We start from the raw sequence: 12554 nt of genomic DNA, 5'->3' as shown, positions 1-12554 counted from the left end.
GCTTCTGAGTAAGCATGAATAAGAGAGTGTGTGTGTCCCATTGATTGAAATAAATAGGACTTAAAAGCTGCTCCACTTTCACCAATTCAAGACAGCCAACTGAGCCATCTACTTGAGCAGAAAAAACTTTGGGAGAGGGATCAGAAGAAGTGAACACTGCCGCAAACACTTGTAGAAGGGCATTGGATTAAACCACGCCAATACATAACATGTAGGGCTTAACTTGAAGCAGGATTTCCCAACGTTTCATCCCAAAACCTATGCATAGGAATTAGAAGAATAGCATATTATGAGTACCTGCTGAGTAAATTCCCATCACCACAAACAGTCTTACATTTACCAGGATCAGGGGGAGCCATTTAACTGCCATACACACACACAGCCACACTTTATCAGACAACCTGCTCTACCCACAAGGTAGGTTCTCCATACTGAGTGTTTGACTATTCCCACCCACCACTCAAAGGAAACCTTTAAATCTCTACTCTTTCCAGTGCGGAATACCTCCTTTCCCAGGAAGACTGGGCACTTGTCATTTTAGAAGTTAAGAACAGCCCCACCAATTCAGAAAACTAGTGCGCTGGCTGGCTCGACTCTCACACCCAGCACTCATCAGTTCATGCAGCCCTCTAAGCTATTCCTAGGGCCTAGCCCTAGGCAGACGATCTGGCCCGGCCTCTCCCCCCTTCTCTTGCTGCAGCGTCCTTGCTGCGAGATACTGTAGGGGACGTGCGTGCCTCCTGCCCAAGCCGGTCACCAGCAGCTAGAGGGCCGCGCGGACCGTTTCCCTCCCTCCCTTCCACACCCACCCCGTGCTTCTGCTTTGGGGCCAGGCAGCTTAAGGGGCTACTCACTCGGCGTATCCCGTGGTCCAAGGCAGGCGCTTGGTCTCCTTGTTGAGGATGAGGATAGGCCGGGCGATGTGGTCCGCGGAGCACTCGATCTCGTCCTGAGTCAACCCCAGGAACTCGGGTCTGCCGTAGGGGAAGCGAAGGGGCAAGTCCAAGCCGCTGCTGTGATCCGAGCCCGAGCTGCCAGCCATGATGCCTCCCATCAAATTGGCCACAGCAGACTTCACCCGAGTAAGCATAGTAGTCCTGCCGCCGGCGGCACTAACGGGACCAGGAAAATCACCATCCAAATGACGGCGAGCGCGCAGGGCTACGACTGAGATCACGCCGCTGCGGATCCTCCAGCCACCGCCGTCCCTGGAGCTGAGACGCGTCCGCAATGGAGGAACTGCATGGAGCGTGCGGCCAGGGAATTTACCTGCGGCAGGAGCAACCGCTGAGCCAGAGAGCAAGGAGATGGAGCTACCACCGTGGAGCGCTCCTCATTATTATTGTTATTGCTGCTCCGGTGGTGACGGTTCCCAGCTTGTCCCTCCCTCGGGCTGATTGCTGAACTCGACCCAACCCGAGCGGCTTGCGCTGCTACCAGCGCTGAGTCATGTGGCGATAATAATCAGCTCTGGCGCGTCTGCCACAGGAACTTCCTGCTCCTTTAGCTGCGGCAATAGCAGCACAAGCAGCGCTTCTCCATCCAGCGACTGAGTGGGATTGAGCCCCGAAGATCTAGCGGCACTCTCCCGCCGTTCTCTCCCCTTTGGTTTGTCGTAGTGGCTACGGGCAACGGGCAACGTATTGGAAGAAGTGGGCGGGGTTTGCTTGCAGACCTGTTATGAGCAATACTTCTGGGTACACGACAAGTCCTCCCGGTGTAGAATAGGTGTGAGTTTACAGTGCAAGCGTATATGCAGGTATACTCAGAAGAACTGAGTTTAATAAGGTTTACTCCCAGGGACAGGAGTATAGGATTGAAGAGCCGTGTAGGGCTGTACAGTCTGAAGGGTTTTCTAAAAAGAGCTTTTTCTGTGGCTCCTCTGGTGACCCCAGGTCTCCTTTTTGTTCTCTGGGTGTGTTCTAGGGAAAGTGCTCGTTTTCCTCTCCAGGGGAAGTAAGGAGATTTGAACACCGAACTGGTTTGTCTGTTCTGACAACAGCTCTCCAGGCGCTCAGGCAGAAGTCTTTTTCCAGGTCTTTTAACTGGAGATAAGAAGCTGGGCCCTTTTCCCTAAAGGATCTGATGTACCAGTTAGCTGTCATGTTTCCTCTTTAGGATATCATTTTTATGCCATCTTTTAGCCCAGAGCTTGGAGCATTACTTCTAAAGAGTAATCAGTTACAATTACTGTTACATGGGCCCCAAAAGTAAAAAATTACCATTACAATTGCTCTGAAAGGAACTGATTACTTTATCATTACTACAATTACACTTAAGTTACTTTTTTTAAAAACGGAGTGCCAACTAGGTGCTGGCCTTAGCCGCTGCACATCTAAGTAGTCTAAAACATTACAAATAAACACACACAGAGGGTAGCAGATTTTTTTTTTTATCCACAAGATTAACAGAATCTCACATCCAACTAGGGTTGCCAGGTCAGAACCATCCAAAAACCTGAGAAAATGGGGGCGGGCCCTAGTGATGTCACGGGGCGGGCCCTAGTGATGTCACGGGGCGGACCCTAGTGATGTCACGGGGCGGACCCTAGTGATGTCACGGGGCGGGCCCTAGTGATGTCACGGGGCGGGCCCTAGTGATGTCACGGGGCGGGCCCTAGTGATGTCACGGGGCGGGCCCTAGTGACGTCACGGGGCGGGCCCTAGTGACATCATGAAGCATGATACATTGTATCAACCACGCTTGCGTGCAGCATACCATTAAAAAAAAAATTTCTGATTGGAAATTAAAATAGAAATCTTACCTAAAAGAGGTCCAGCTGAAGTGACAAGGTCATTCCTTCTCACCATCTTAGGGAGTATGGATGGAAAATGGAAATGGAATGCCTTCAAGTCGATCCCAACTTTTGGTGACCCTATGAATAGGGTTTTCATGGTAAGAGGTATTCAGAGGTGGTTTACCATTGCCTTCCTCTGACTTTGGACACATATACTTTGGACACATAATGAGAAGACATGATTCATTAGAAAAGACAATAATACTGGGGAAAACAGAAGGGAGTAGAAAAAGAGGAAGACCAAACAAGAGATGGATTGATTCCATAAAGGAAGCCACAGACCTGAACTTGGAAGATCTGAACAGGGTGGTTTATGACAGATGCTATTGGGGTCGCTAATTCATAGGGTCACCATAAGTTGAAATTGACTTGAAGGAACATTAACAACAACAACTGAATTAAAGATACAAAAAAGGAAAGTGGAAGGTGTTTTATTTTTTACAGCCAGGAGAAGTGGTAAGAGGTAAAGTCAGGAATGAATGCATTTTTTTAATGAACAAGATAGCATGTTGAACTATCTTGTAAAAATGAACTAAGAGTGCTTGCAGCAGCTATGCTAATGCAGAGTGAGCCAGTTGTTATCTGCATGGTGCTATGAAGTCAGTTGTATGTTAACTGTATGTTCATGCAACAGATGGTATAGCACAGTGGGGAGGAGAGCCTGGCTGGGAGTCCAGAGTCTATGAGTTCAAACCCCCACTCGTGTCTCCTGGATGTCAAGGGCCAGCTAAAGATCACCCCCACAGTGAGTGGCTCAGGGATTATGTGCCCTGCCACCTGTGGGCAAGGTGCATAGTCGCAAGGAGCCATTTCCCCCAGCTGGCAGTTGCGGACAAGGAAGGGACTGGCTTGTGCAGCTGTGGCAAGCTGAGCAGGCCCTAGCCAGCTGGGGAGTACTAGCCTTAGATGGTAAACCGCCTCTGAATACCGCTTACCATGAAATCCCTATTCATAGGGTAGCCATAAGTCGGAATCGATTTGAAGGCAGTCCATTTCCATTTCCATGCATATAATTAAACAGATACAGTCAAGTTTTTGGACTTTATTGTGATTGCTGGCCAAGCAGGATAGGGCTCATGGGAGTTTTAGTACAATATCTGGAGGATGCTACTTTGGCTGCCTTTGGGATAATAGATGGCAGCCTTAAGTCTGAAATGGTGTTTGGAATTCTGTAGAGACCAGCCAGTACACATTATGTCATAAGGCCAATTCTTAACCATTTGGCTGTGGCAGTTACCTGAAATTGCTCTTTCGTGGGCTCTCACAAACACCACCAAGCTTTTCTTTTAAAACAGACCAGCTTGTTTAAGTACATACAAAGAATAAAAAAGGAAGTCAACTGACAAGAACAAGACACTTTTTTTCTAAGCAAAATTGATCAAAGAAAAAAAGTATGCTTGTGTGTGTGCCTGTGCGTTTGTGTGTAACACACACACACACACACTTACATGTAGCATAGAATCACAGAGCTAGAAGGGGCCTTTTAGTCCTTCTAGTCTAAGCCCCTGCTGGAAGTCCAAACCCAGAACAAGATCAGGTCTGTTCGCTTAAATTGCCACATTAGAGACTTAATGAGACAACACAAGTCAGTTTAATGGGAACTTTCCCACAACAGGGTGACCATATGCTTAGATCTGATAGACCTGAAGCAGCTGACAATTTAGGGCAGACTTCCCCAGCTTGGTGCCCTCCAGATGTTAGCTGGTGGCAGCTGTATGCCCAAAGATATCTGGAAGGCACCAGGTTGGGGAAGGCTGCTTTGGGGAGATGGGAAATGTGCAGAAAAATGGAACAATGGCACACATTCCTATTTGTTGTCATTTCAATCTCACTCCCACATCCTGTCAAGAAAAGACAATTACATGATGATTCTGTCCGTTTCCAGCAGTGCAATTATCCAGAGGAAATAGTAAGAAACTGAGGATTAGGGCCAAACTCTCTCTTTCTCTCTCCAGCCTCTCTCTCTTTCTCTCTCTCCAGCATCTCTCTCTTTCTCCAGCATCGCTCTCTTTCTCTCTCTCTCTCCAGCATCTCTCTCTTTCTCTCTCTCTCTCAGCATCTCTCTCTTTCTCCAGCATCTCTCTCTTTCTCCAGCATCTCTTTCTTTCTCTCTCTCTCTCTCTCCAGCATCTCTCTCTTTCTCTTTCTCTCTCTTTCTCTCTCTCTCTTTCTCCAGCATCTCTCTCTTTCTCTCTCTCTCTCAGCATCTTTCTCTTTCTCCAGCATCTCTCTCTTTCTCCAGCATCGCTCTCTTTCTCTCTCTCTCTCTCTCTCTCTCCAGCATCTCTCTCTTTCTCTCTCTCTCTCAGCATCTCTCTCTTTCTCCAGCATCGCTCTCTCTCTCTCTCTCTCTCTCTCTCTCTCTCTCTCTCTCTCTCTCCAGCATCTCTCTCTTTCTCTCTCTCTCTCAGCATCTCTCTCTTTCTCCAGCATCTCTTTCTCCAGCATCGCTCTCTTTCTCTCTCTCTCTCTCTCTCTCTCTCTCTCCAGCATCGCTCTCTTTCTCCAGCCTCTCTCTCTTTCTCTCTCTCCAGCATCTCTCTCTTTCTCCAGCCTCTCTCTCTTTATCTCTCTTTCTCCAGCATCTCTCTCTTTCTCCAGCCTCTCTCTCTTTCTCTCTCTCTCTCCAGCCTGCCACCCACAGCAGCAGTGGACGCCGGACGGGGCCAGCTCCTTCTTAGCCCCGAGGACGCCTGGCTGCTTCACCCCTCGTGCTGTGGGCACCGCTGGGCGGCAGTGGCCGCGATGCGCTCCCCAGCCAGAGACGCTGCGGCTGCCACCGCCACCACCGCCACTGCCGAGCTCCATCGCGGCCACTCCCGCCCAGCGGCGCCCACAGCAGGAGGGAGAATGACAGCGCCGCGCTCGCCCGACTGGCCTTTTAAGCAGCGCCCGCCTCGCGCGCCCAGGGCCAGCCCCTCGTTGCCGCTCCCGCCCGCCCCTATTGCGGGAGGCCGGAGACGGCCCCTTTTCCCCTGAAACTCCAGCCAAAAACCGGAGACCTGGCAACCCTACATCCAACCCATCTCACCCCAGGAATGGTGATACCTCAACACACATACTTTTTCACTCAAAATCAGATTTTACACTTGAAATGCTGCTTATACAATATATTTCTGTTATGTCTCATGTTAGCTCAAAGAGCTCAGACAAGGAATTTTTTTACAGTCATTACGTTGCCACCAGTACTGAACAGGCGTTCTACTGCGGCACTTGAAGGCATGCCTGTGTTGTGCTGCAAAAAACACCACAGCACCTCTTTCAACTAAAACACATTTTTATCAACATGGCAATCCCCTATCATCAAAGAAAAATGCAAACTTTAATACTTTACTAATTACCTTTGTAACTTTTTTGTCAACAGTATAACTTAGAGGTAACTTAATCCTGTACATACTTACCTGGGAGTAAGTCCCATTGAACTCATTGGGTAGACATGTATGCACTAGGGTTGCCAGGTTCTTGGCCTGAGACTGATCCTGTATCTTTAGGAGAAGAGAAAGTCAGCCAAGTGCAGGTGTTCTTGCAACTCTGTAATGGGAAAAACCACAAGGTGGAATTCTCCCTTCCCTGTGCACAACTTTTAAAGTTACAGAAGACCTCTTGGTTGCCCGGCCCAGCCTCCAAGAGGTCTTCTGTATCTTTAAAAGTTGTGGAGGGGGAAGGAAGAATTCCACCTTGTGGTTTTTCCCATTACAGAGTTGCAAGAACACCTGCACTTGGCTGACTTTCTCTTCTCCTAAAGATACAGGATCAGTCTCATGGACCTGGCAACCCTAGTATGCACAATTGAACTGTCAGAAGTAGAACGTAAGGAATATAACATAGGTAAACAGAAAATGCATGTATCAAAAGTAATCCACCAGAATAAATGTTATCGCTTCTCCTGCAATTAAAAATGTAGTCTCACACAGCTTATAGTACAACCATAGGATTTGCTACCACAAGAAGCAGTGATGGGCACCAACTTGGATGGCTTTAAAAGAGGATTATTTATTTATTAAACTTGTATACCGCCCCATAGCCGAAGCTCTCTGAGCAGTTTACAATAACTAAAAACAAATACAATTTAAAATACATCTTTTAAAAACAATTTAAAACACAATTTAAAAATTTAAAACAATATAGAACACATGCTAAAATGCCTGGGAGAAGAGGAAAGTTTTGACCTGGCGCCGAAAGGATAACAGTGTTGGCGCCAGGCACACCTTGTCAGAGAAATCATTCCATAATTTGGGGACCACCACTGAGAAGGCCCTTTCCCTTGTTGCCAGACTCCCAGCTTCCCTTGGAGTAGGCACCCAGAGGAGGGCCTTTGATCTTGAACGTAGTGTACGGGTAGGTTCGTATCAGGAGAGGCGTTCCATCAGGTATTGTGGTCCCAAGCCATGTAAGGCTTTATAGGTCAATACCAGCACCTTGAATCAATCTCGGAAACATAAAGGCAGCCAGTGCAAATGGGCCAGAATCAGTTTTATATGTTCGGACCATCTGGTCCCTGTTACCAATCTGGCCGCTGCATTTTGCACAAGCTGCAGTTTCCGAACCGTCTTCAAAGGCAGCCCCACATACAGTGCATTGCTGTAATCTAATTTAGAGGTTACTAGAGCATGGACAACTGAAGCCAGGTTATCCCTGTCCAGATAGGGACGTAGTTGGGCCACCAACCGAAATTGGTAGAAGGCACTCCATGCCACTGAGGCTACCTGAGCCTCAAGTGACAGAGATGATTCTAGGAGAACCCCCAAGCTACGAACATGCTCCTTCAGGAGGAGTGGAACCCCATCCAGGACAGGTTGGACATCCACCATCCGGTCAAAAGAACCACCCACTAGCAGCATCTCAGTCTTGTCTGGATTGAGCCTCAGTTTATTAGCCCTCATCCAGTCCATTGTCGCAGCCAGGCACCGGTTCAGCACATTGACAGCCTCACCTGAAGAAGATGAAAAGGAGAAATAGAGTTGTGTGTCATCAGCATACTGATGGCAATGCACTCCAAAGCTCCGGATGACCACACCCAATGGTTTCATGTAGATGTTGCACAGCATGGGGGACAGAACTGACCCCTGCGGAACCCCATACTGGAGAGTCCAGGGTGCCGAGCAATGTTCCCCAAGCACCACTTTCTGGGAGCGACCTGCCAAGTAGGAGCAGAACCACCGTCATGCAGTCCCTCCCACTCCCAACTCAGCCAGTCTCCCCAGAAGGATACCATGGTCGATGGTATTGAAAGCTGCTGAGAGATCAAGGAGAATCAACAGAGTCACACTTCCCCTGTCTCTCTCCCAACAAAGCTCATCATACAGGGCGACCAAGGCTGTTTCTGTGCCAGAACCAGGCCTGAAACCTGACTGAAATGGATCCAGATAATCGGTCTCATCCAAGAGTGTCTGGAGCTGGCCCGCAACCACTCGTTCAAGGACCTTGCCCAGGAATGGAACATTTGCTACTGGCCTATAGTTATTAAGATTTTCTGGGTCCAGGGAGGGTCTCTTCAGGAGTGGTCTCACTACTGCCTCTTGCAGGCTGCCAGGGACCACCCCCTCTCGCAGAGAGGCATTAATCACCTCCCTGGCCCAGCCGGCTGTTCCATCCCTGCTAGCTTTTATTAGCCAAGAAGGGCAAGGATCCAGCATAGAAGTGGTTGCACGAACCTGTCCAAGCACCTTGTCAACGTCCTCAAGCTGCACCAACTGAAACTCATCTAAGAAATCGGGACAAGGCTGTACTCTGGATAGCTCGCTTGATTCACCTGCTATAACACTGGAGTCTAAGTCCTGGCGGATGCTAAAGATTTTATCCTGGAAGTGCCTAGCAAATTCATTACAGCGGGCCTCAGATGGTTCTACCATGTCCCTGGGGCCAGAGTGTAATAGCCCCCGGACAATTCTGAAGAGCTCTGCTGGGCGGCAGATTGATGATTTGATAGTGGCAGCAAAATATTGGTTTTTTGCTGCCCTCACTGCCCCTAAATACAGCTTACCATAGGCACTTACCAGTGTGTAATTGCATCCACTAGGAGTTTGTCTCCATCTGCACTCAAGCCGTCTCCGATATTGTTTCATCGCTCTCAACTCTGGGGTATACCATGGAGCTGTACGAGCTCCACACAGGAGAAGGCGCTCAGGAGCAATCATGTCAACTGCCCGGGTCATTTCTGTATTCCACAGCTCGACCAGGGTTTCGACAGGAGCACCAGCCCTATCAGCCGGAAAACTCCCCAGAGCCCTTTGGAAACCATTCAGATCCATTAGTCTCTGGGGGCGGACCAACTTAATAGGTCCCCCACCCCTGCAGAGGGGAAAAGCCGCTGTAAGTCTAAACTTCAGCAAGCAGTGATCTGTCCATGACAGAGGGACTGATATAAGGCTCCCCACATCCATGTCCAGATGCAAAAACCAAGTCTAGAGTATGCCCTGCTACATGTGTTGGGCCAATGGCATATTGGGACAGTCCCATGGTTGTCATGGAGACCATGAAATCCTGAGCCGCCCCGGGTAAGGTGGCCTCGGCATGGATGTTGACATCCCACAGAACCAACAGTCTGGGGGATCTCAACAGTACACCCGAGACCACCTCCGTCAGCTCAGCTAGGGAGTCTGTTGGGCAGCGGGGTGGGCAGTACACCAACAGAATCCCCAGTCTGTCCTGCTGACTCAACTTAAGGTGCAAACACTCCAGACCAGTAGTCACATGGATAGGGTGCTTGCAGAGGGAAATGGAACTCCTATAGACCACAGCAACCCCCCCTCCCCAACCCTCAGGTCTACCCTGATGCTGGACCAGGTACCCAGGCGGGCATAGCTGGGAGAGACTGACTCCTCCCTGCTCACCCACCCATGGAGGATAAAGCTATCAGCAGCACCTAGCAATGATGGCTATGTTCTACTTCCACTGTCAAAGACAGGATGCTTCTGAAGATCAGTTGCTGGGAATACAAGTGAGGAGAGTGGTGCTCGTGCACTCAGGTCCTACTTGTGGCCTTCCCTTTAGGGCATCTGATTAGCCACTGCAAGAACAGGATGCTGGACTAGATGGCCACTGGCTGGATCCAGCAGGCTCTTCTTATGTTCTTGTATGTATTGCAACAAACAACAAAAGTTACTCGTGGGGCCTTACAGACCAGACATAGCCAACGTGGTTCCCTCCAGATATTGTAGGACTACAATTTCCATCATCCCTCATAACTGGTTATGTTGTCTGAGACTGATGGGACTTGTAGGCCAACAACATCTGGAGGGCACTATGCTGACCATCCAATTAGATTAATACAACTCCCTTCCCACCTACCCACCTGTTTCAAAATTGTTCAAAACAGTATGTCTCTTAAATTCTATGTCTGACGGCACGTTCCTTTCAGATATAAAAGTTAATCTGCAATCCTATATACTTATCCATTTAATTCAATGAGGCTTAATTCGGAATTGACATATATAGGACTAGACTCCACCAGAATACATTTCAGGGGCTATACTTTTTCAATACTTTACCAACTACAACTACCAACTGCTACTTACGTACATATATTGTCTCAACCTAAGCTACCTCACAGGGTTGTTGCAAAGATAAGCAAGGGAAGGGAATGGCAATGGTCATGGAATTCACAAATCAAAAGTAAATCTGGGGAGGGGGGAACACACAAGTAATAAGTTGTATGATAGACAGAATGTTAATAGGTGAAGCTTTCCCCGTAATTGTATTTCCATAGTAGAAAAGGCTTACCCCATTTAATTTCTACCTGCCCCACAGCTGTTAAATGCACAAGAGCCTGATCGCCTGCCATGCCAGCCCTCAACCATGCAAAGAACTCAAGTTAAAAAAAAATAACAACTACAGATTTTGGGCAATTTTTTTTAAAAAAAGAACATCTATAACTGTATGAAACAACAACAAAAATACTCTGAGCATGAGCATTTTCACATTTTAAATTGTTACTCATCATTAGTTTTACTTATTTACTCCTTGGGCCAGCTCCTCTCAGCCTAACCTACCTCACATGGCTATTGTGAAGACAGAGAAGGCAGAATTAAATGGCTGCAAAAGGAGACTCAGGCTGCAAGCCAATACATGTCTACTCAGAAGTAAGCTCTATTGGGTTCAATAGAACTTACTCCCAGGTAAGTGTGTACTCCAATACACACTTACCTGGGAGTAAGTCCCATTAAACCCAATAAAACTTACTTCTGAGTAGACATGTATTTGATTCCAGGTCAGTCCTTGTATTATAGGCATCAAATTTTACTTGCCTTAACCAGATTGATGCATCTTTGTACTATAAAGTGTCATATTTTTCTCCTCTCCTCCCCTACAAATTAGTACAGCTTCAAGGCTTCAACCAGTCCTTATCTTGCCTAATTAGTGAAATCCTATACACAATTTGATAACCTGGGAGTAAGTTCCATTAAACGTAAAGATATTTACTTCTGGGTAGACTTGTATGTAACTATCCCCCTCTAGGATGCACACCTTAACGTGCTGAGGGGGGTTGAGAATGTTGAAGAAGCTGAGAGCAATGCCATCAGGAGTCTAGACCAACAGGCTAGACTCCTAGCAGGGGCACCCAAAGCAGAATGCTCAAAGCTGAGACACCAGACTAAGATGCATCCATACTCAGAGGAAGGCAATGGTAAACCACCTCCGAATACCTCTTACCAGGAAAACCCTATCAACAGAGTATCCAAAATGCAACATGAGACAGTGCTGGAAGATGAGACCCCTGGTCAGAAGGCACTTAGCGAGCTACTGAAGAAGAACAAAAGACAAGTACGAGTAGTGCTGTGACTAATGACGCAGCTGGGTCAAAGCCGAAAGGAAACCCAGAGGCTGATGTGCACAGTTGCAAAAGGAGTGTCCGGAGTTGTACAACGCACACAATAGGGACATGGAATGTTAGAAACATGAACCAGGGAAAGTTAGAAATTGTCAAGCAAGAAGTGGAACATATCAACATTACAATACTTGGCATGAGTGAATTAAAATGGACGGGAATGGGACATTTTCAGTCAGGCAACTACAAAACAATATATGCAGGAAATGAGAAATTAAGAAGAAACGGGGTTGCTTTAATAGTGAGAAGTGATGTAGCAAAAGCAAGAGCTATAATGCAAGGTGTGAGAGAGTGATATCAATGAGATCTAGTGGGAAACCTATTAACATAACCATCATCCAAATCTACGCTCCAACGGCAAATGCGGAAGAAGAGGAACTGGAGAGATTTTATGCAGAAGTACAGGAAGAAATTGATTATGGTAGTAATACTAGACCACCTCACGTCAAACAGCTACGCCACGCCCCTTTTGAGTTTGACAGGTGACATCAGCGGAAGTCCCACCGGAAGGCCCACCCCGGAAGGCCCACCCCGCCATTTCCGGATCCCCTGATGACCTCACCGGATATCCTGTTCCCCAGAAGCCCCAGCCCTCGTGCCCCACCCTGGAAACGGTAGCCCTGTGACCCCCCAGGAGCACATGGTCCTCGCTGGACCAATGGGCGTATTTTTACTCAAAATGGGGTCCCGGATTGGTCCCTATAGGGGCATGTGACCCCTCTATGAGCACGTGGATGCCAGGGGACCAATCTAAAGAGGTTTAAAACCCAAAGGTGAAAACAGGATACCGGAATTGCACCCCAAAGGGGTGCAATTCTGCCCCCCTCTCCAGACTGCTCCCTATAGGGGCATGTGACCCCTCTATGAGCACGTGGATGCCTGGGGACCAATCTGAAGAGGTTTAAAACTCCTAGGTGAAATTAGGGTGCC

At 48.0% G+C, this 12554-nt stretch overlaps 1 protein-coding gene across 4 annotated transcripts in view; it reads right to left on the bottom strand.

Annotated features, from left to right (window-relative positions):
- The window catches only part of PPM1H (protein phosphatase, Mg2+/Mn2+ dependent 1H), a 152897-nt gene extending 151182 nt beyond the window's left edge, over positions 1 to 1715 (bottom strand). Inside the window, exon 1 of one of the 4 annotated variants that reach the window (XM_061639856.1) lies at positions 855 to 1715. In XM_061639856.1, the coding sequence (XP_061495840.1) occupies positions 855 to 1090 (236 nt within the window). In that variant the 5' untranslated portion in view covers positions 1091 to 1715. Of the gene's footprint in view, positions 1 to 504; positions 594 to 854 lie in introns of those variants that run through there. The other 3 variants (XM_061639855.1, XM_061639853.1, XM_061639854.1) reach the window with 3 other exon arrangements.
- Positions 1716 to 12554: the final 10839 nt, after the last annotated feature.

The sequence above is a fragment of the Rhineura floridana genome, chromosome 8, assembly GCF_030035675.1.
Source record: "Rhineura floridana isolate rRhiFlo1 chromosome 8, rRhiFlo1.hap2, whole genome shotgun sequence".
In the NCBI taxonomy this organism is placed as follows: domain Eukaryota; kingdom Metazoa; phylum Chordata; class Lepidosauria; order Squamata; family Rhineuridae; genus Rhineura; species Rhineura floridana.
This window is presented reverse-complemented; position numbering and strand designations above follow the sequence as displayed.